Source organism: Corythoichthys intestinalis, chromosome 19 (assembly GCF_030265065.1).
Source record: "Corythoichthys intestinalis isolate RoL2023-P3 chromosome 19, ASM3026506v1, whole genome shotgun sequence".
Classification (NCBI taxonomy): domain Eukaryota; kingdom Metazoa; phylum Chordata; class Actinopteri; order Syngnathiformes; family Syngnathidae; genus Corythoichthys; species Corythoichthys intestinalis.
Window position 1 is genome coordinate 1,147,977 of NC_080413.1, and position 24,113 is coordinate 1,172,089.

At 42.4% G+C, this 24,113-nt stretch overlaps 1 protein-coding gene and 1 long non-coding RNA gene across 5 annotated transcripts in view; one reads left to right on the plus strand and one right to left on the minus strand.

The window, feature by feature from the left end:
- Positions 1-24,113, minus strand: part of col12a1b (collagen, type XII, alpha 1b) — a 148,082-nt gene that overhangs the window by 45,113 nt on the left and 78,856 nt on the right. For 2 of the 4 annotated variants that reach the window (XM_057823049.1, XM_057823052.1), the window contains exons 26-46: positions 21,929-22,058; positions 21,715-21,854; positions 19,388-19,520; positions 19,275-19,292; positions 17,465-17,604; positions 15,090-15,219; positions 14,873-15,021; positions 14,275-14,404; positions 14,070-14,209; positions 13,881-14,010; positions 13,673-13,812; positions 11,707-11,836; positions 11,496-11,635; positions 11,290-11,419; positions 11,023-11,162; positions 10,828-10,957; positions 7,983-8,122; positions 7,782-7,911; positions 7,450-7,589; positions 7,239-7,368; positions 1,421-1,563 (exon numbers count right to left, since the gene is read on the minus strand). In XM_057823049.1, the coding sequence (XP_057679032.1) occupies positions 1,421-1,563; positions 7,239-7,368; positions 7,450-7,589; positions 7,782-7,911; positions 7,983-8,122; positions 10,828-10,957; positions 11,023-11,162; positions 11,290-11,419; positions 11,496-11,635; positions 11,707-11,836; positions 13,673-13,812; positions 13,881-14,010; positions 14,070-14,209; positions 14,275-14,404; positions 14,873-15,021; positions 15,090-15,219; positions 17,465-17,604; positions 19,275-19,292; positions 19,388-19,520; positions 21,715-21,854; positions 21,929-22,058 (2,733 nt within the window). The remainder of the gene's footprint in view (positions 1-1,420; positions 1,564-7,238; positions 7,369-7,449; positions 7,590-7,781; positions 7,912-7,982; positions 8,123-10,827; positions 10,958-11,022; positions 11,163-11,289; positions 11,420-11,495; positions 11,636-11,706; positions 11,837-13,672; positions 13,813-13,880; positions 14,011-14,069; positions 14,210-14,274; positions 14,405-14,872; positions 15,022-15,089; positions 15,220-17,464; positions 17,605-19,274; positions 19,293-19,387; positions 19,521-21,714; positions 21,855-21,928; positions 22,059-24,113) is intronic. The other 2 variants (XM_057823050.1, XM_057823051.1) reach the window with 2 other exon arrangements.
- Positions 1-24,113, plus strand: part of LOC130907685 (uncharacterized) — a 31,878-nt gene that overhangs the window by 6,194 nt on the left and 1,571 nt on the right. The window lies entirely within an intron of this gene.

The following is a 24,113-nucleotide window of genomic DNA, read 5'->3' on the forward strand; positions in this document are numbered from 1 at the left end:
AAGAGCTGGCGTCATCGTCGTCACGCCGGCTAGCTAGCGGGCTGCCAAATACTAACAAAGGTAAACAGGCCGACGGAGAAGAGGAACTCATTCGCTGCCATTGACAGAGATAGATGTCAAATGCAATTGAAGCATAGAGGTTCAATCACATGGCGTCCAAACGTCCTTCTGCTGTGAGTTTATCACTAGTGGATGTCTGATCCACTTCAAATAGATTGGAAAACATCGAGCGCTGTCAATGGCAGACAATTTATGCAATAGACAATAAATCCGTTTTGACGGAAGTCCAAGTGGATTGGACAACGCTGTCAGTGGAATGAAAATATGATCATTTTTGGTTTTTATACATTTATTAAAAAGTAAAAACATTAAAAAGAGCCTATTCATCGATTTTCCCCTAATTTCTTTAAAATTTCTATTTAAAAAAAAATACATCAGATTGAAAAAAAAAAAAAGAGAATATTTTTCGGGTTTTCCTTTTTTAATTTTTAATAAATTAATTTTAATTTTATTTTTATGTTTTTTTTATATTATTTTTAATAATAATAATATATACAAATTTAATAATTAATATTTTCATGTTTCTTTTTTTCAAAGTAAATTAAAAAAGTTAAATTAAAAATATTGAAATGAAAATATTTACTGATTTTTTAAAAATTATTTTTTAAATACATCAGGTTAAAAAAAAAAAAGAATTTTTGTTAAAGTTTTTTAAATCAAGAGAGTAAATTAATGTCTTTTTTAAAAATAAATTCAAAAAGTTAAAATAAAAAAGTAAAATTAAAATATTTATTGATTTTCTCCTTTTTTTCAAATAAAATCAATTTTTTAAAGGTAAATAAAAAAAAATCTAAATAAAATGTTTAAATGAAAATATAAGATTATAATTCTCCTTACTTGTTTTCATTGTATTTTTTTAAATTAAAATTTTAAATCAACAGATAAAAAAAAAAGAAAAATACGTGAAAATTAAGATAAATTTAAAAAGGTAAAATAAAAACATTAAAATGAAGATATTCACTGATTCTCTTTTTTTTCCAAATTAATCAGAAGAAATGGTTTAATGTAAAAAATCTATATAAGAGAATGTTTAAATTATTACAAGATATTCTCATTACTTGTTTTCATTAATTAAAAAAAACTTTAATTTCGAGAGAATTTTTTTCTTTAAATTTAAAAAGTTAAAAATATTAAAATGAAAATATTTACTGATTTATTCCTTTTTTGTTTTTATTTTTTTTTTTTCAAATAAATCCAATTTGAAAAAAAAAAAAAAAGAACACAGTATTTGTGTTTTTTTTCTTTGTCAATGCAAAATCTCTTGATTGATAGTCAATGGCGACTACTGAGTTAGCATGATTTTTTTGGTTAATAACTTCCTTATTCGACCCATAAACAAGTCCAAAATGTCGAGACTTACCGACTGGATCTGCGAGGGTGCGTTCCACGGGGCGTAGATGACGCGGTACTGCTGTACCTGTCCCGTGGCCGGCTCCCAACGCACGTTCAGGCTGTTGGGGGTGGGGTTGAAAACCTGGACGTTACGCGGGGGCGTGCGCGGAACTGCCGGGAGAAGAACAGCGAACTGTTGGTCTGGATTCTTTCGATCTCTCGCCGGAGATCGTAGACTACTTCTTCCTTTCCACTCCCCGAAGGGCAAAAAAATGACGACGAGCCCGCGAAAAAGCCTGGAGAACTCGACAGCGCTGTTCCCATGATGAATATAACACATGTAGATGGTGTCAAGGAAGAAAATAAATGCGATCTGAAAGTGCGGTTTAGCGCGTCTGAGGTTTGGGACTTGAATTTCTTTTCCTGCCCACATTTCCAAAACGTGCGATCCCGTTGACGAAGACTCCAAAATTGGTGCGAACGTGAGCGTGAACCAAACCAAACGGGCCGCAGACGAGCGACCGGCTTGACCTCGGCTCAAATTCAATTGCGATGTTCCGCTTTGCTTGTTCGGGACCTGGATGACATTATGATCCAATTTTTTTTTTTTTAATGAGATTTCTTCGGCGCGCCGCACAGCCCGAACCATTTGACCGATCGGCACAGTTCAAATATCGAAACGACGGGAATTTTCGCGTGACGCAGACCCCGAAAAAGTTTCCGTTCACCCGTAAATGCCGATTTTTCGGGAAAAAAAAGAACAAATAATTTTGAAAATGTATCTAGTCCTACAATTTTTGACCAAATCACATCATTTGGACATCAAAAATTCCGGGACGGTGAGGGGCATAAAAGCTGTATACAGAATTTGGGGGGGAAAAAAATTACGGTTCCCCAATAATTTGCCAAAAACTTTCCCATTCATTTTTAATAGGATGCAGTGTTCAAATTTCCCATTCACTTCTAATGGAATTTTCAATGGAATTTACATTGCATTGATGCCATTGACGGCCATGTATGTGGAATCTATTGATGCCAATGTATTTGGATTCCATTTACGCACATGTAAGTCGATGCCATTGACGGCCATGGTCGTCCCAATTTCCCATTCATTTTTAATGGCAAAAAAAACAAAACAAATGTCCCCTAATCAACAGGAAAGGAACATACATGAATAGGACGTGTCCCCCAAATGTCCCCGATTCTATTGACTCATATGTAAGTCAATGCCATTGACGGCCATGGACGTCCAAATATCCTATTCATTTCCAATGGCATTAACATTGCATTGAGGCCAATTTAGACAGATGCCATTGACGGCCATGTATATCAATTGTATTGATTCCAATGTACTTGGATTCCATCGACGTATATGGATGTCGATACCATTGATGGCCATGGACGTCCAAATTTACCATTCATTTTCAATGGCATTTACTTTGTTTAATACAACTGACGACCGTGTTTGTTGATTCTATTGAGGCTAATGTACTTTGATTCCATTGACGCAAATGTAAGTGAATGCCATTGATGGCCACGGACGTCCAAATTTCCCATTCATTTACAATGGCAAAAAAAACAACAAATATGCCGAAATCAACAGGATATAACCAGATATCAATAGGACGTGTCCCCAAAATGTCCTGATATGACCAGGACACGCACCCCAAATGACCTGATATGACCAGGATGTGTCCCCCAAATGTCCCAAAATCAACAGGAAGTGACCAAACCAAACCAAACCAACCTGGGCGTGGCTAAGATCTGTATCTCCACACAGCAAAGCCCAAGAGTAATTTCTCCAGAAATTGCAGTATCTAGCTAGTCACTTCCTGTTGATTTTGAGTTACTTTATGTTGATTTTGGGGTCATTTCCTGTGCATTTCCTAATTTTTAGGGCATTTCAGATTACTTCTAGTTCATTAGTCACTTTCTGATAATTTTGGGTCACTTATGGCTCACTTTCTGTTGATTTTGGGTCACTTCCTGCACATTTCCTGTTCATTTTTAGGGCATTGCAAATCACTTCTAGTTCATTTGTCACTTCCTGTGTATGTCCAGGTCAATTTCTGTTGATTCTGGGTCACTTATGGTTCACTTTATGTGGATTTCAGGTTACTTCCTCTGCATTTCCTGATGATTTTTAGGGCATTTCAGGTCACTTTAGTTCATAAGTGACTTCCTGATGGTTTCCAGGCCACTTCCTGTTAATTCTGGGTCACTTTATATTGATTTTGGGTCACTTAATGTGCATTGCCTGTTGATTTCTAGAGCATTGCAGGTCAGTTCGAGGTCATTGGTCACTTCCTGTTGTTTTTGGGTCACCTATGTGTCACTTTGATTTTGAGTCACTTCATCTGCATTACCTGTTGATATCTAGGGCATTTCAGGTCACTTCTAGTTCATTTCTGACTTCCTGTTGGTTTCCAGCTCACTTCCTGTTGATTTTAGGTCACTTTATGTTGATTTTGGGTCACTTTCTGTACATTTCCTGTTGATATTTAGGGCATTTTAGGTCACTTCTACTTCATTAGTCACTACCTGTAGGTTTCAAGGTCACTTCCTGTTTATTTTGGGTCACTTCCCGTGCATTTCATGTTGATTGTTAGGGCATTTCAGGTCACTTCTAGTTCATTGGTAACTTTTTATTGGTTTCCAGGTCACTTTCTGTTGCTTTTGGGTCACTTCATCTGGATTTCATGTTGATTTTTTGGGCATTTCGGGTCACTTGTAGTTCATTAGTCACTTCTTGCTGGTTTCCAAGTCACTTCCTGTTTACTTGGGTTACTTATGTGTCACTTTCTGTTACTTTTGGGTCACTTATTGCGCATTTCCTGTTCATTTTTAGGGCATTTCAGGTCACTTCCGGTTAATTTCGGGTCACTTATGTGTCACATCCTGTGCATTTTAAGGGTATTATTATTTGCCTTTCATTTTGCATTTTTGGACCGCTGTGACTTTCGGTGGGGGAAAAAAACAGTAACCCTCCAATATGACTGAGTAAAAACAACTCTGGGGCTAAAATTCCTGAGCGGGGACTTGTCAGCAGTCATCAACAATTTGGGCTCAGGTTCCGTACCGCGAGCTTTTATCGGCTTCGGGGGACGAGCGCGTATTTCACACCGAGTCGGGCCAGTTTACGGCGTCGTTTGCGAGGCGTCTTTCGTATACAATAGACTCGGGTGGAGATTCCGATTGTCTGGCCCGTGCCGAGCATTCGAGTGTCGGTCACGGGGCACGCTTCGCTGATGGAAAGCAAATGAAGGAAAAGAGCTAAAGTGTCCTGAAGGAAAAGCGCCGCCATTTGATGTTAAAGCAAAGCAGATGTGGCCCGGCGTATACGCTACATGTCACTCGCGGAGGGGGAAAAAAAAAAGGACGTAGTAGGTTGCAGACGATGTGCTGAGCAGTTACACAACTGCCGTTGTATAAGCACATCCAGACCACAACAAATTTCCTTCGCATTCCAGCCGATGACTTCATTCTTCTCCATCTCCTCCGCGAGCGCAAATACTCATTTTGACGATACATTGGTGCTTTGGATGCCATTGACGGCGCTAGAGGTCCAAACCATTTGAAGCAGCAATTATAGTGTTTAAGTGTTGTATGGCAGGGGTTGTACTAGTTAGTCAAATTCGTCTTTAACTGACGGCGGTAGAAATACTGGCTAATAGTGGCTTTTTTTCTCCACTATGACACATCAAGAATATGAAATTCTGTGTTTGGTCAGTTTAGTCAACGAGAGACTGATGGCACAAACGGATTGGACGTCGTTACTGGCAATTTTTCTTCTGGTTGGCCACTTTTTCCGTCGTTTCTAGTCGAAAATTGGGTTACAGTGGTATGAAAAGTATCTGAACCTTTTGGAATTTGCCACATTTTTGCATAAAATCCCCATCAAATGTGATCTTTGTCAAAATCACACAGATGAAAAAACAGTGTCTGCTTTAACTAAAACCACCCAAACATTTATAAGTTTTTATATTTTATTGAGGATAGCATGCAAACAATGACAGAAGGGGTAGTAAGTCAACCCTCTGCCTAAGGAGACTTAAAGAGTGAAGGGAATCATATCTTTTCTCGTATTTACCGATCGACTGTTTGTATTACTCTAACACACTTTTAATATAATCAATCAGGGAATAGTATGTTTTCTCAACAGTACAGACAACAGTAACTCCCAAATCCTCCCGTCCAATCCACAAACAGACAATAATCCTAAACAACGCCTAAGCACACCCTTCTTCTGCCCACAGCCCGCACCGCAAGAGCCTTCAAAAAGACTGAATGTGTAACTAATTGTAGTCATTTTTTCTCAGGAACCTTTTGTTGACTTGTGATATGGTGACCTTGGAACGAGTCTGCCTCCTCATCTGAGTCTGTTTCGCCTTGCCGTTTGATCCCTGTTGACCTGAATAAATTGCCAACTTGTGTTTCAAAGCTTTCTTTCAAAATAGAGTCAGTACAAGGGGTTCAGACTACGGTGAACGCGCAGAGTTGTCTGGGTCTTGCCGGCCTGGGTCGTGAGATCTACGCCAGCGCGGGTCCGGCAGTTCGGCTGGATTGATTCCGGCAATCTGGCTAGAAGGTCAGATTCCTTCAAGAGCAATTGAAACCGATTATTACCAAAAAATTTAAATCAGATGTGTGCCCAATCACTGATAAGTGGTTTAAAGCTGCCCTGCCCACTATTAAACACATACCTGGTAAGAAATGTCTTGATGAGAAACATTGTCTGCTGTGCATCATGGCTCGGTCAAAAGAGCTGTCTGAAGAACTGGGATCGAGGATTGTAGATTTGTATAAAGCTGGGAAAGGATACTAAAACCATCTCTAAAAGTTTGGATGCTCATCAATCGACATTTAAAGAAGTCGTCTACAAATGGAAGGAATTTAGCACTGCTGCTTCTCTTGCAAGGAGTGGCCATCCACCAAAGATGACGCCAAGAGTTCAGCGCAGAATACTCAGAGAGGTCAAAAAGAACCTGCTAAAGACTTGCAGAAATCACTGGCACAGGCCAATATCTCTGTAGACACATCAACTATATGGCCAAGAATGGTGCTGATGGGAGGACTCAGCGGAGGAAGCCACTGCTGTTAATAAAAACATTGCTGCTCATTTAATGTTCAAAAAAAGGCACTTGGACACTCCACAGAAGTTATTTTGTGGAATGATGAAACCAAAGTTTAATTGTTTGTGATTAACACACTACGTCATGTGTGGAGGAAAAATGGAACAGTTCACCAACATCAAAAACTCATCCCCACCGTGAAGCATGGTGGAGGGAGCATCATGATTTGTGGCTGTTTTGCTGCTTTAGAGCGTGGACAATTCCAGACTTGAACCCCATTGAGATGCTGTGGCATGGCCTAAAGACAGCGATTCGTGCCAGACATCCCGGGAATCTGACTGAACTGCAGCAGTTTTGTCAAGAACAATGGGCCAAGATTAGTCCTGATCGATATGCCAGACTGATCCGGAGCTACAGGAAGCGTCTGGTTGAAGTTATTGCTGCCAAAGGGGCAAATGTGATGGTTCACTTACTCATTTTCCCCCTTCTGTCATTGTTTGCATACTATCCTCATTCAAATATGAAAACCAAATGTTTGGGTGGTTTTAGTTCAAGCAGACGCTGTTTTTTCATCTGTATGATTTTGACAAAGATCACATTTGATGGTGATTTTATGCAGAAATGTGAGAAATTCCAAAAGGTTCAGATACTTTTTCATGTATTTGACTTTCTCATCTCTATTTTTAGACCTGAAAAAGTTGACATCCGACATTGGCTAGGTAGAACTCGTCAACCCGGAAATTTCTCAAAGTTCAAAAGAGCAAAGGGACTCACGTGTTTTTCCCTGCTCCGACTGGCGTAGACCTTCTCCCTCCGGGTACACGGGCACCACGGTGACAGTGTAGGGTGTGTCTGAGAGGAGGTTCCTCAAGACGGTGCTGGTGGTTCCTCCCGATACCTGCTCCTGATGTTGACACGCATGGCGTTGACGACGCGTTCAAACGACGAGTGCTCATTTACGACGTGTAAAATGTGGCCTACGAACCATGTCCTCCGCGCCGCCGGCCGCGGGCACGTAGAAGAGGCGGTACTGCCGCACATTTCCTTCGGCCGGCTCCCAGGTGACCTTGAGGGTGCTGGTGGTGGGATCGGTCACTTGGAGATTCTTGACTCCGCCAAGCGCCTCTGTCAAACATTGAGTCGTCGTCAGTTTCAAGTTTGACTTACGGCCGAACGATCGCCGACGCCCTCTCGGTCAAAACGAATTGGATGTCTAGCGCCGTCAACAGTTCAACAAGATTCTTTCCACTGCTTAAACGTCTACAAAAGGCAGACTTGAGCAAGCTCATGACTGCTACTTGCCAAAATGAAACTTACTGGTCTTGCCGTTCTCCGACATGCTCTTTCCTTCCACGTCGGGGTAGATGGGAATCACCGTCACCTTGTACTCCGTGTCCGGCTGCAGTTCCCTCAGCATGGCGTTGGTCACCATGCCCGATTCCTGAATCTAAACACGCGCACGTTCGCTCAAAGAGTTGTTCAAAGTTTAGAGCAGGAGCGCGCGGTGGGAATGCCCACCATGAGCTGTTCTCCGCCGGCGGCGGGCTCGTAAACGATCCTGTAGTTGCGCACGTCGCCCTCGGCCGCGTCCCAGCGCACTCGCAGCGAGTTGGTGGTTGGGTCGCTCACGCGCAGGTTCTTCACACCGCTCAGAGGCTCTGAAAAGAAAGCCGATGTGTCTCGGTGCTAGCAGGTCTGATGCATAGCGGATGAGTTCCGATAGTATGACTGGTGGAGCTTTCTTGTCCAATTTTATCATTATTATTGTTGTACACATGTTAGAGGAGAGCTTATCAAAATATATCTACGAGAAGAGAGATGCTAGTCAAATATTATTATTATGGTGACTTTTTACCCTTGAAGACTGTATCATAGCATATATTGCGCCATGCCCATATTTGGCCATGTTTGTGTGCTTCACTATATATAACCTTTAACAACCACAATGGGCAACTGTTGTCTGCGCCAGGGCCCGCCCGGCCCAGGCCATTTGGGGGCTCTAAGCAAAGTAATGCCAAGGGGCCCATATTTTTGGCCCACCATTTCGTCACACTATACTGTGAAACCCATACATGCAATCCAACCTATTTGTCCATATTTTGTATATTAATCAGATTTTGTTGCACTTGTCACCGCAAATGATTGTCAGTTCTTACAGTAGATGGCGCCAAACCTTTTTTTGGGGATGTACGTTTTTTTGTTTTGTTTAAACACCAATCATCGCAAAGCAGGTTCAACGTCACTCCCCGAGTTGCCAGATTGTAATGACAAGAATATGGATGTTTGCATAGATAAACAGCAATGCGCGCCACATTATTCATGATGCTCTATTAACAACGTATAAAATGAGGTTGCCAGATTGGGGGCCCCCTAGTGGTCAGGGGCCCTAAGCAGCTGCATAGTCTGCGTATAGGCTAGGTCGGCCTTGGTCTGCGCTTATGAGAAACTCATCCTGTTCAAACCAGCTAAAATTGGTTCTCAACTTAAGATGTTTTCCTGGTGGAAAATCCTCAGTTTATGCTATAGTTTCAATACCAACCTGTCAATAGTATAAAAGACTTGCCTCGTGTTGTTTTTCTTTGCACTTTTGCTAGATCTCAGCCTTTGCCTATATCACATTTGTGCCCAGAATATTCAGTAAAAGAGCCTTCGAAGGAAAACTGGGCATCTCCAGCCTCTAATTTACCAGCATTCTAACCACCGAAAACGGTGTCCTTCAACACCCTTTACAGTATATGTTGATTATTTTGCATGTTATATACATTTTTTCCCCCAATGCAGTGGTTCTTAACCTTGCTAAAGGTACCAAAGTTTCACATGAGCATTAACCGAACCCTTTGGAATTAAAAAAAACAACAACTTCAAAATCGATAGATATATCTAAGCTAGCAAGCTCAAACCCATGTGAATTTCTATTGAAATTTCTTCAAATTTAGACAGAATGTTTTTAAACAGGCCAAAATGTATGTTTTATACTTGTATGAAGTTCATTTTGTCTACAGTTATAGATTAGTTGAATTTTTCTTTTATCACAAACGTTTTAGGTTGTTTTATTTTCCTGATGAGAACCATCAACAGGGACAAGGGAGCTTTCAGGCTTTCATTGTTGTAAACATTAGAATTATATAGCATTTAAGCGAGCGGACTTTTGCTATGCAAGTTAGCCAATTATTGTAAACATTCGCATTATATAGCATTTGCGCTATCGGACTTTTGCTATGCAAGTTAGCCAATTGTTGCAAATATTAGCATATATTGCATTAAGCGAGAGGACATTTACAATGCAAATTAGCCAATTGTTGTAAACATTAGCACTATATAGCATTTAAGCTAGCGGACTTTTCCTATGCAAGTTAGCCACTTGTTGTAAACATTAGCACTATATAGCATTAAGATAGAGGAATTTTGTTATGCAAATTAGCCAATTGTTGTTAACATTAGCATTTTACAGCATTTAAGTTAGCGTACTTTTGCTATGCAAGTTAGGCAATTGTAACAATTGGCTAAGTTGCATAGCAAAACTCCGCTAGCTTAAATGCTATATAATGCTAATGTTTAACAGATAGTTTGTGGTGCGCACTAGAAACAATCTAGTGAGCACCACATTGCTTAAAATTTACCCAAATAATTTTGCCTTTTTATTTTTTTTTCCACATTGGAAAATTAAATGAAACTCGATTCATTTCACACGGTTTCTATTTTTGTTTTCATCTCGACATTTTCATTCTATCACATCCTTGCCTCACATACTATTTTCATGCCGTAAATGTGACGTAAATGTTGTTTTTTTTAATGTAACTTGCACGTTACCTGTGGGTCTGTTGTACTTCCACATGCCAAGTAAGAGTCAACCTTCCACTGAACAAACCAGTTTCTCTGGAACTAGCAGTTGAAAGAATTTGAATAAAGCCGGTAAATTGAGGACTAACCAGTCCAAAACCTGGACTAAAACGCCATTTTGCCTAGATTTAGTCAGCGTCCAAAAATAGGGCCCAGCGCGTCTTAACCTTCACCGAACCCCTGGGTTTGATTGAACCCAGGTTAAGAACCGCTGCCCCAATGTCCTTTTACCTCCAGATTATTTTGTTACCTCGATCGTCACAAATGCCAGTCAATGAGCTAATATTTTTAAATAAAAATCAAGTTGACCCTTGCATACGTCTCTCGGAGCAAAAAGTTGGGACATCCCCTGCTTTAACGTGAAACTCTAAAATGTCAGATTCTGCTTTTCTAGCACATTCCGGCGCTTGTCTAACAATGGCGTCCACGTCTCGGCGGCGTCTCGCGCTAAATTTAATTAGGTGACCGGGTCGGAATGCGCACGTGCGCGCCTGCTTACGCGCAACCGTCAGCTAGCACTTACTGGTCTTGCCCTTGTCGGATTGCGAGATGCCCTCCACGTCGGGGTAGATGGGAACCACGGCCACGTTGTACGCCGTGTCCGAGTTGAGGTTCCGCAAGATGACGCTGGTGGTGCCGCCGGACACCTCTTCCTGCCAGTCAGGGAGAAGAAGCTCTTAGTCGCTCGCGAGCGTAAAGAGGAGGCGGCGGCGCTTACCGTTTGTAATTCTCCGTCGGGTTCCGCCGAGTAGGTGACCCGGTAGGCGCGCACGTTGCCCACCGCCGGATCCCAGCGAACCGTCAAGGTGCTGATGGTGGGGTCCACCACCTGCAAGTTCTTGACTCCTCCCACCGGATCTGACACAAAGGACCGGTCATTTTTGGGCATTAGCCAACTGATCGGTTCATATCAGTCGACATCTAGTTCGCTGGACGTCCTGCGCCGTCGACGGCAGCCAAAGCAATAGTCAAGTCAACAACTCACAGGTTTTCCCGTTTTCCGTTTGTGGCAGCCCTTCTAGCTCGTCATAGACGGGAACCACGGTGACGCTGTACTCTGTGTCCGACTGCAGGTTCTTTAGCACCTTGGAGGTGGTGGTTCCGGACACCTGGTCCTGGTTTAGCCACAGAGACACCCAAGTGAAGAAGAAGCCTCGCTCAAAATCTAACATCCATTCTCAGAGCACTCACCACTTCCTGCTCTCCGCCGGCGGCGGGCACCCAGATGACGATGTACTCGCGTACGTTGCCCTCGGCCGGCTCCCAGCGCACGTTGAGGCTGCTGGTGGTGGGATCTGTCACCTGAAGGTTGCTGACGGTGCCCTGCGGCTCTGAAAAGGGCGTGAGAAACTCACTTTGCCAGCGCAACCATTTTTTGTCTCGAAGTGACGGCGAAACTCACTGGTCTTGCCACTGTTGGTGAGACTGGGGCCGTCACCCTCGGCGTAGACGGGCACCACAGTGACGGTGTATCGGGTGTCGGGGAGGAGCTTCTCCAGGACGGTGCTGGTGGTACTTTCGGACACTTGCTCCTGCAAAAGCGCATCGCAAATGTACCTCCTTCGGCAAAACAACTTTACTAATAATTACTACAAAAGTACTGCTTGTTTCTTTGAAAATATTTAGGAACTGACTGTTAGTGTAACAGTTGGGAGTTCTGGCAGCGAATAAACCCTCCCAATGACAGCAATATTAAAAGGAATCGACTCAAAATGTAAAGAAGTGAGCTTGGAACACCCTAAAATCATTAAAAAGTGATCGGAAAACAGGAAAAAGGGTCGATGAATTCTGCCCGGAGTTCCTAAAGGCTACAGATGTTGTGGGGCTGTCGCGTGGACATCGGGGACAGTGCCTCTGGATTGGCAGACCGGGGTGGTTACTAGAGGATGTGTTCCAATTACAGAGGGATCACACTCCTCAGCCTTCCCGGTAAAGTCTATTTAGGGGTGCTGGAGTGGAGGGTCCATCAAGAAGTCGAACCTGGAATTCAGGAGGAGCAGTGCGGTTTTCGTCCAGGCCGTGGAACAGTGGACCAGCTCTGAACCCTTGACAGGGTCCTCGAGGGTGCATGGGAGTTCGCCCCACCTACATGTGTTTTGTAAATTTGGAGAAGGTGTTCGACTGTGTGCCTCTGGGAGTCCTGTGGGGAGTGCTCCGGGAGTACGGAGTACCGAGCCCTGTGGTAAGGGCTGTTCGGTCCCTGTACGACCAGTGTCAGAGTTTGGTCCGCTTTGCCAGCAGTAAGTCGAATTCGTTCCCAGTGAGGGTTGGACTCCGCCCTTTGTCACCGAGAATTTCTAGGCGCAGCCAAAATGTTGAGGGTGTCCGGTTTGGCGGCCTCAGCATTACATCTCCAACTCTCACTGGAGCGGTTTGCAGCAGAATGAGAAGCGGTCAGGATTAAGATCGGCACCTCCAAGTCCAAGACCATGGTCCTCAGTCAGAAAAGGGTGACATGCCCTTTCCGGGTCGGGGATGAGATGCCCCAAGTGGAGGAGTTCAAGTGTCTTGGGGTCTTGTTCACGAGTGAGGGATGGAGAGAGCGGGAGATCGACAGGCGGATCGGTGAAGCGTCTGCAGTGATGCGGACTCTGCATCGGTCCGTAGTGGTGAAGAAGGTTTCGATTTATCATTCGATCTACGTTCCTACCCTCACCTATCGTCACAAGCTGTGGGTCGTGACCAAAAGGACAAGATCCCGGATACAAGCGGCTGAAATGAGTTTCTTCCACAGGGTGTCCGGGCTCTCCCTTGGAGATAGGGTGAGAAGCTCGGTCATCTGGGAGGGACTCCACATTGACAGGAGTCAGTTGAAGTGGCTCGGACACCTGGTTCGGATGCCTCCTGGATGCCTCCCCGGAGAGGTGTTTCGGGCATGTCCCACCGGCGGGAGGCCCCGGGGACGACCCAGGACACGCTGGAGAGACTATGTCTCTCGGCTGGCCTGGGAGCACCTTGAGATCCCGCCAGAGGACCTGGTTGAATTGGCTGGGGAGAGAGAAGTCTGGGCTTCCCTGTTAAAACTGCTGCCCCCACGACCCGACACCGGATTCAGCAGCAGATGATGGATGGATGTATGGATGGGTGACCGGAAATCAACAGAAAGTGACCCATGATGACCCTTAAATATACTCTTTGCCTACCATGGACAATGCTAGTTGTTCAATTCATTTAAACCGGGAGGACTGGCTGTGAATGCACACATTTTAGTGCCATTGACGTCACTAAATGTCCAATTCCTTTTGACTGGGAGGGGCACACTCCCAGTCAAAAACAGTGACATATTTTTAAAACGATATATCGATTCTTGGCCGGAGCATATCGATAGCCTACCGGGATACAAAATATATTGTCATGCCCCGACTCACCACAATCTCCAGGCCGCCATCTTCCGGCTTGTAGATGACTTTGTAGCCCTGTACGTTGCCGTCGGCGGGGTTCCAGGTGACCGTCAGCGTGGTGAAAGTCGGGTTGGTCACCTGCATGGTGCCCACGCCGCCCAGAGGTACTGCCAAAAGGTTTTAGCGCAAGGTCAACGCAGCACTTCCCCAAGAATAACGCAGGAGTCGGACTCACGGGTCTTCCCGCTCTCGGTTTGGCGTTTTCCCTCCCTGGCCGGATACACGGGCAACACGGACACGGAGTAGGCGGTGTCGGGCAGGAGGTTCCTGAGGGTGATGTCGGTGGTGGCGGCGGGGACTTGCTCCTGTGGAAAAGGTCGCCGTCAAAAAAGAAAAAGACACTGGCGTTTTTGAGCGTTCCCACCATCTCTTCGCGACCGCCGGCGACGGGCACAAAGAAGACTTTGTACAAGCGCACGGCTCCGTCGGCCGGGTCCCACTTGACGTTAAGCGAGGTCATAGTGGGGTCGGTCACCCGCAGGTTCTTCACGCCGCCCAGGGGCCCTGAAGGTCACCCGAGTTAATCCCGCACGGAAGAAGGGCCGTATAGCAAGATAGCGGATGCTTACTGGTCTTTCCGTTTTCAGACATGATCTTGCCGTCGCCCTCGGCGTAGACGGGCACCAGAGAGACGGTGTAGAGGGTGTCGGGCTGCAGGCCCCGTAGGATGGTGCTGCTGGTGCCGGCGGATACTTGCTCCTAAAAGGACAATACAATCCTGGATTTTCCTTTTTTTATGAATACAAATTTGAATTAAAACCTGGTTTTTCCCTGTATTTTGTTGGTAAAATATACACTACACTATACATATACTATATAATATACTAAAATATATATAATAAAAAAAAAAATCAACTTAAGAGTGTTACATGGAGTATGGGAAAAAAAAGTAATAATATTGATTAAAAATAATAAAAATTAATACCATGTATTTTATAATTTTAGAATGGATTCATTATTTATTCATTTAAAATATGTATTTTAATTTACAAGTTATTTATTTATAATTGATTTATTATTTTATTCTTTATTGATTTTTAAAAAAATTTTTAATTCATCTGATCTTCAAGTGTCACTTCAGCAACGGAGCAAAAAATGAATTGACTTGGAAGTAGAACCAATTGAAAAATCTTCCATTGAATCTTGACTCGGATGTGTTGGTCCTACCAGTCCTACCATGCTCTCGGCCCCTCCGGCGGCAGGCGCGTAGATGACTTTGTACTCCTTGACGCGGCCCTCGGCCGGCTCCCAGCGCACGTTGAGAGTGGTCATGGTCGGGTTCAGCACCTGAAGGTTCCTCACGCCGCCCAAAGGTTCTGAGGGGAGCGCCCGCCGCCGGTTAGCACAAATTCTCCCGCCGAAGGAGCCGGCGCACGTTCCTCACTTGTTTTGCCGTCGGCCGAAATGTCTACGCTGGGGCCGGTGGCGTAAACGGCGGTCACGCTGACCCGGTAGGGCGTGTCAGGCGTCAACTTCTGCAGGACCGTGCTGCTCTTTTTGCCTCCCACTTGCGTCTGTTCGGCGGCAAACGCCAGAGCTCAGGTTGAAAATGATCAGGACTTTGTGTGCAAATTTATTAAAATTCAATCTCAGAAATTCAAACAGAGGAATTGAAATTCAGAAATTGTAAATTGAAACTCTCACTCCATTTTGGGAAGATGAGTTGAGATTTAGAAACGGTGATACCGCCCAGAAAAGGACATTTTTGCAGTTATCATTCAATTTTGGGAAAGTGAGAAAATATTCATCCAGTGTGATTCCACTTAGAAATTGAAATGTACTAATTCAGTTTTAAAACATTCAAGCTGAGCAAGGAATTTGAATTTGGACAAGGTGATTCTGCTCGGAAATTGAAATTTAGAAAGTCTCATTCGATTTTAGGGACTGAAATTCAAACTCACAAAGTGAAATTTTGCAATTATCATTCAATTTTGGGGAACGGAAACTGAGATGAAACTCATAAATCGTGATTCCACTTACTGTAGAAATTGAAATCTACAAAATCAGCATGAAAACATTCAAACTAAATGAGGAATTTCAATTCCGTATATGGGGATTCTGCTTGGAAATTGAAATTTAGAAATTCTCAATTTTAGGGACGTCAATTCAAACCCAAAAATTGAAATTATGCAATTATTTTTCAATTTTGGGAAATTGAAACGGATGAAATTCATTAATTGTGATTCCACTTCGTAATTGAAATTTAAAAATTCAGTTTTAAAACATTCGAACTGAATCAGGAATTTATGGAATTTAAATTTAGAAATTTGCATTCAATTTTAGGGACAACTTCAAACCCAGAATGAAAATTTTGCAATTATCATTCAATTTTGAGAAATTCAAACGGATGAAATTCATTAATTGTTATTCAACTTAGAAATTGAAATGTACTCATTCAGTTTTAAAACATTCAAGCTGAGTAAGGAATTTGAATTCAGACATGGTGATTTCTGCTCGGAAATTGAAATTTAGAAAGTCTCATTTGATTTTAGGGACTGACATTCAAACTCACAAATTGAAATTTTGCAATTATCATTCAATTTTGGGTAAAGGAAACTGAGATGATACTCGTAAATCGTGATTCCACTTACTGTAGAAATTGAAATCTACAAAATCAGCATTAAAACATGTGGATTCTGCTTGGAAATTGAAATTGAGAAATTCTCAATTTTAGGGACGTAAATTCAAACCTAGAAATTAAATTATGCAATTATTTCTCAATTTTGGGGAATTGAAACGGATGAAATTCATTAATTGCAATTAACTGAAATTTTAAAATTCAGTTTTAAAACATTCAAACTGAATCAAGAATATATGGAATTGAAATTTAGAAATTTGCATTCAATTTTAGGGACAGAACTTCAAACCCAGAATGAAAATTTTGCAATCATCATTCAAATTTGGGAAATTCAAACGGATGAAATTCATTAATTTTTATTCCACTTGGAAACTGAAATTCACAAATTCAGTTTTAAAACATACAAACTGAGTCAGGAATTTATGGAATTAAAATTTAGAAATTCTTACCAAATTTTAGGGACTGAAATTTCAACCCAGAAATTGGAATTATGCAATTATCATTCAATTTTGGGAAATTGAAACGGAATGAATTCAATAATTGTGATTCCACTTTGTAATTGAAATTTAAAAATTCAGTTTTGAAACATTCGAACTGAATCAGGAATTTATGGAATTGAAAGTTAGAAATTCGTATTCAATTTTAGGGACTGAACTTCAAACAAAGAATGGACATTTTCCAGTTATCATTCAATTTTGGGAAATTGAAACGGATGAAATGGATTCATTGTTATTCCACTTAGAAACTGAAATTCACAAATTCAGTTTTAAAACATTCAAACTGAGTCAGGAATTTATGGAATAGAAATTTAGAAATCCTCACTCAATTTTAGGGACTGAAATTCAAACCCAGGAATTGAAATTCAGAAATTGTTCAGAGTGAGGGTCAAGAGCCCGAGTAGAAGCCTAACTGCGTATTGCGTCTATTTCAAGACCTCTGCGACCTAGCAATCACTATAAATGAGGCATTACTATATTTTATAGTCTGTGCGTTTTGACCACATTTGTCCAATAAAGACGACCGCGCCGGTGATTGATGTCGCCACCGAACAAGATTGCGTGTTGTGAACGTTAACACTGGCGAGGGGCCGGGTCCAAACTCGCGCATATGTGACTTAGTGGCGCTGGATAACAGGCATTCCCGACCGCCTCTTTCCAGATGCGGCCGCGTCACGCACGTACCGTCAGCGGCTCGCCTCCGGGCAGCGCCGAGTAGACGATCTTGTAGCTTTGAACGGGTCCGGGGGCCGGGTCCCACTTGACCGCCAGGCTGTTGACGGTGGCGTTGTAAACTCGCAGGTTGCGAGGAGGCTCCGGTCGCACTGACACACAAAAGCAAAGTCAAACCCGTGTCGAAAAGAAAGGATGGCGGTGGTGGTTGTGATTAAGAGGACAATGATCATGATGGTGATGATGATGATTATGAGGGTGGAGATGGGGACAATTCCGCTTCAAAGGCTAATTAAAGAAGCGTCCATTTCGGTTTGGTGTCAAGGAATTGATCACACATACTTCTCAGTACTGTGGTAACATTGAATATGAGTTTTGTTATACGGCTCTTTGATGTTACCACAATAAGAATTGTCACCTAAACTTATAAAGAGTGGCAAACGGAGGAGGACAGCCGAGATCAACATTCTTCGACCAAGTTCAGCACACACCGAGCTTATATTCTGCTATCATTTACATCTTCATTTCAATGGTAAGAGTCACCTTTTCTTTTTTTTTTCTCCATCTGCACTAACCTTCTTGGAACCAGTGTTGATTTCTCTCACCAAAAAAATCAGCCGTGCGTCCGTCTTCCAGCAAAACAAAGAAACTGCGGCGCTGTCAAATATCTTCGTATACGGAGCATGTCGTCGGGTGTAGAAACAAATGGCGAGTCAAATTTTACGTTGGATGTCGATGAGATCGTGTGTCGAAGCGATCGTATGTCGAGGTACCACTGTACTTGTCTTTGTTTTCCATCCTTTATTGTTCTACTCAAGTAGGAGTGTATTACTATACTATACTATGGGGCTTTGCTGTGTGGGGATACAGATCTTAGACCCGCCCAGGCTGGTTTCTTCCTGTTGATTTGGGGGACATTGTTTTTTTTTTTTTGCCATTGAAAATGAATGGGAAATTTGGACCCCCATAGCTGTCAATGGCATCGACTTACAGATGCGTCAATGGAATCCAAGTACATTGGCATCAATAGAACCGACAAACATGGCTGTCACTGGTATTAAACAAAGAAAATGCTTCTGGAAATGAATGGGAAATTTGGACGTCCTTTGCCGTCAAAGGCATCGACTTCCAAATGCGTCAATGGAATCCGAGCACATTGGCATCAATAGAATCGACATCCGGGCAAACGGAAACTTTTTCGGGGTTGTTCGAAAACATCCCTACGTCGCGCTAAAATCCTGGTCGTTTCGATATTCGAACGGTGCCGATCGGTCAAACGGTTCGGGCTGCGCGGCGCGCCGAACAAACGCCACTCAAAAAGAAAAAATCTGAACTTTACCACCTGGGCCTTTGCTATAGGAAAGCCCCATACAACAAAATGATTTTTTTTTCGTGGGGGATCACTCTTTGACAACCAAACCAAAAGCAAGACATGCATTTGACATTTGATGATGATGATGATGTCACAACTTATGATGATGTAATATTGTTACATGAGATGAATTGGAGACACGTGACAGGTGGAAGCAAGTCATTTTTTGCAGTCTTTATCGGCGTCAATCACCAGGTCAAGTCAGTCTGGTCCATCTAGTTTTGTCCCACTATGATGTATTTCATTACATTAGAAGAAAAATGAAGATGTCCATATTTGTTTTTCTGCTCCTTTTGGGTTGTATCAGAATCGTCCATAGCATTGCTTCTAAATCTTTTCGTGGAGGATTTACTTTCAGTTTTTGTCACGTATGATGTGGACAATGAACTCTTGATGGACACGTACATGCAGTTGTGAACAAAAAAAACACAATCAATTTAATGGACATACCCGCAACAGCCTTCAACACTACAAAGAGAAAACAAGCTCATTACAGAGGAACGCGTCTTTTTATTGGATATAGCAGCACTTTTGAAAATTTCCGAGAATTATGAAATACTCACACGTTCGCTGGCTTCCCATCAAGTCTTCGCTTTCCGACTCATCCGGGTAGATGGCGGTGACGGTGACCGTGTACTCTGTGTCCGGGTCCAAGTTCTCCAGGAGATGCGAGGTCTCGTCGTTGTTCAAGATGGACTGTGTTGCCGCGTGCAAACGGAGGGAAACGGATTTATTAAAACAGAAAAAGCGGGAAAAAAAGTTTTATCAGAATTTTATTCATTAAAAGAACAAGAAAGGAAAAAACAGAAAATTTTGAATTTATGACTACATTTTTGTTTATTGCAAACGCACAAACAAAACTAGAAAAAGCCATTTCTAGAGAAATTGCGATTATATTGAGTCAACTGGGTTGGAAATCAATAGGAGTGAATGGAAATTTTGTGCCATTTAAATAAATGGGAAATTTTGCCCATTAGAAATAAATGGGTATGTTTTTGGTCACTTCCTGTGTACGTGGGGTGGGTTTCAGGGTCAATTCTTGTTGTTTTATGGGCATTTCAGGCTCACTTCCTGTGCATATTGGGTCACTTCCTGTTGATTTTGGGGCATTTCAGGGTCACTTTCTGTTGATATTGAGTCAATTGGGTTGGAAATCAAAAGGAGTGAATGCAGATTTTTGTGCTATTGAAATGATTGGGAAATTTTGCCCATTAGAAATGAATGGGTATGTTTTTAGGTCACTTCCTGTTGACGTGCGTGTGTGTGTGTTTTCAAGGTCACTTCTTGTTGATTTTGGGGCATTTCAGGGTCACTTGCTGTTGATATTGAGTTACTTAGGTTGGAAATCAATAGGCGTGAATGGAAATTTTTGTGCTATTGAAATGAATGGGAAATTTTGCCCTTTAGAAATTTCTTGTTGATTTGGGTGAATTTCGGGTTCACTGCCTATACATATTAGTCACTTCCTGTTGATTTTGAAGGATTCCAGGGTCACTTCCTGTTACTATTGAGTCACCTGAGTTGGAAATCAATAGGATTGAATGGACGTTTTTGTGCCATTGAAAGGAATAGGAAATTTTGTATATTACAAATGAATGGAAGTTTTTGGGTCACTTCCTGTTGATATGGGTGGATTTCAGGATAACTTCATGTTGATATGGGGCATTCCGGGTTCACTTTCTGTACATATTGGGTCACTTCCTACTGATTTGGGGGCATTTCAGGGTCACTTCCTGTTGATATTGAGCCACTTGGGTTGGAAATCAATCGGCGTGAAGGGAAATTCTTGTGCCATTGCAAAATGTGGGACATTTTGCCCATTAGAAATGAATGTGTATATTTTTGGGTCAGTTTCTGTTGATATGGGGTATTTCAGACTCACTTCTAATGGATCTGGGGGCATTTCGGGTTCACTTCTTGTAGAGATGGGGTTGATTGGGGGCATTTCAGTGCAACTTTCTGTTCATACCGGGTAACTTCCTGTTGATATTGAGTCACTTGGGTTAGGAATCAACAGGAGTGAATGGAAATTTTTGTGCCATTGAAATTAATGGGAAATTTAGCTGATTAAAAATGAATGGGTATGTTTTTGGGGCACTTCTTGTTGATATGGGGGCATTTCAGGGTCACTTTCTGTTCATATTAAGTCACTTAGGTTGGAAATCAATAGGCGTGAATGGACATTTTTGTGTCATCGAAATGAATGGGAAATCTTGCCCATTTAAAATGAATGGGCCTGTAATTGTCAACATGGGTAAACCTCAACCATGAGAGACAGAATGTGGAAAAAAACACACGAATGATGTGATTTGTTCATAAATTGTAGGACAAGTAGCGTTTTGAAATTTGACTTTTTTTTTTTTTTTAATAAACTCGCGTTTTTGGGCAAACGTCAGTTTTGGGGTGTCAAACAAAGAATGAGAACTCAGGTCGTTTTGGTGTATGCATGCTGTTGGTGGGTCAAATGGTTTTGGCTAGGCGGCGCACTTTAGAAACACCATTGAAAAAAAAAAAGTTTTATTAGCATTATTATTAGTAGTACATGCAAACCTACCATCAATAAAGCAATTTTTTCTTGTTCATACTGTTAAATTTTTGTCTCACTCACTGAAAAAAATTTTTTTTAAAACTCTTTCAATTCTTGTTTTTGTGAAATTTAAAAAACAAGAAAAAAACTGCAAATGCTATCTTTTTTTTTGTAGTCCGTGATGATTCTCTTTGTAATGATATTTGCAAACATCAGCTTAGATACTGTAGTGACATATTCCTCGTGTAACATTTCTCAGTGCAGTTTTTGGTTATAAAAGGCATTTCCAACGACAAGGTTTTGGAACTCATGAGATTTCTATAGTATATAAATTAATTTAGGCAGTTTTAGTTTGTAGCTTACATATTGGTAGTCGGCCGATCCTTTTTTGGCCCAGCCGATGCGGTAGAGCGCCACGTCGGGCGCCCCGTGTTCCCAGGTGGCTCTGAAGGAGGTCATGTCCACCTCCGAGAACTTCAGGTTCTTCGGGGCGGGAACCACATCTGTTGCCGGAAAACGGGAGGAGCGGACGTCAGTTTCGCCAGCCGCTCCTTAAATAAAGCCACGTTAGACGCACCGGTAACGCCCGTTCCCGGCATGGGGTTCCCGGGACCCTCGTCGTACACGGGGGTCACGGCCACGTCGTACTCCGTCTGGGAGATCAGGCCTGTCAGGTCCAGGGAGGTCACGTCGCCACGGACTTCCACCTATGGAACGGAAATTCCCTTTAAAATCATTTCGGCGCTACTGATGGCGAGTGATCTGTTTGGACCGTAGGGAGGGAGAGGATCGGAATCGGGTGAAAAGGATCAGGTTACAAATTAAAAAAAATATACACTGCTGGCCAGAAGTATTGGCACCTCTGCAATTCCATCAGATAATGCTCAATTTCTCTGCAAAATGATTGCAATTACAAATGCTTTGGTAGTAATATTTTCATTTATTTTGCTTGCAATGAAAAAACACAAAAGACAATGGAAAAAGAAAAAAGAAATCATTATCATTTTACATTAAACTCTAAAAATGGGCCAGACAAAAGTATTGGCACCCTCAGCCTAATACTTGGTAGAACAACCTTTAGACAAAATAACTGGGAACAACCGCTTCCGGTATCTATATCTTATAATGCTCTGCTGGAATCTTAGGCTATTCTTCTTTGGCCAACTGCTCCAGGTCTCTGAGATTTGAAGGCTGCCATTTTCAGATCTCTCCACAGGATTCAGGTCTGGACTCATTGCTGGCCACTGCTTTTTGATTTGTGTTTTGGGTCATAGTCCTGCTGGAAGACCTCTGAGAGAGACCGAGCTTTCTCACACTGGGCCCGACATAACGCTGCAAAATTTGTTGGTAGTCTTCATGATGCCATGCACAAGGTCAAGCAGTCCAGTGCCAAAGGCAGTAAAGCAACCCCAAAACATCAGGGAACCTCCTGCATGTTTGACTGTGGGGACCGTGTTCTTTTCTTTGAAGGCCTTGTTTTTTTCCTGTAAACTCTATGTTGATGCCTTTCCCCAAAAAGCTCTACTTTTGTCTCATCTGACCAGAGAACACTCTTCCAAAACGTTTTTGGCTTTCTCAGGTACGTTTTGGCAAACTCCAGCCTGGCTTTTTTATGTCTCTGGGTCAGAAGTGGGGTCTTCCTGGGTATGGAGTCCCTTTTCATTCAGACACTGACGGATAGCATGATTTGACACTGTGGTACACTCGGACTGTGGGACAGCTTAAACTTGTTTGGATGTTAGTCGAGGTTCTTGATCCACCATCCGCACAATCTTTCGTTGAAATCTCTGGTCAATTTTCTTTTCTGTCCACATCTAGGATGGTTAGTCACAGTGCCACTTTTTGATGACACTGCGCACGGTAGGCAGAGGAACATTCAGGTCGTAGGAAATGGACTTGTCGCCTTGAGATTGCCCATGCTTCCTTACAATTTTGCTTGTCAAGTCCTCAGACAATTCTTTGGTCTTCTTTCTTTTCTCCATGCTCAATGTGGTACACACAAGGACACAGGACAGAGGTTGAGTCAACTTGAATCCATTTTAACTGGCTGCAAGTGAGATTTAGTTATTGCCACCACCTGTTATGAGCCATAGATAAGTAACAGGTGCTGTTAATGACACAAATTAGAGAAGCGTCACATGATTTCTAAAAGGCTGCCAATACTTTTGTCCGGCCCATTTTTGCAGTTTTGTGTAAAATGATAATGATTTTTTTCCCCCATTCGCTTTTGTGTTTTTTCCATTGCAAGCAAATTCAATGAAGATATTGCTACCAAAGCATTTGTCATTTTCTGGCAGAAATTGAGCATTATCTGACAGAATTGCAATACTTTTGGCCAGCAGTCTATTTATGTTTTTCTGCTTCATGCTCGTATAGCCTCCCACCTTCCCTCCTACTAAGCAGTGCGACCAAACTGTCCAGTGCAGCTTGCATGTGGTACTTAAAGTTAACAATGATTGACAGGTTTGTTGCTTTGACCTTGCCAGAGAAGCGTGGTAGCTTTAAGATCAAAGGCGCAAATGTGTCAATCGTCATTAAAATTGCATACGTAAGCTGTGGCGACTCATTGTGAGAGGCTGTTTTCAGCAGCGTGAGTGGACTCACTCAATGAAGCATTTAATAAAGACAAGCATTTTTCTACGTTATTCTAGTTTAAAAATTACTCAACTATAATGAACGCAAAACAGAACGGTGAACGGTGGGATAGTAACATGTTTTAAAGTTTTTCAGCATCGCATCGGGACTCGGTATCAGCAGATTCT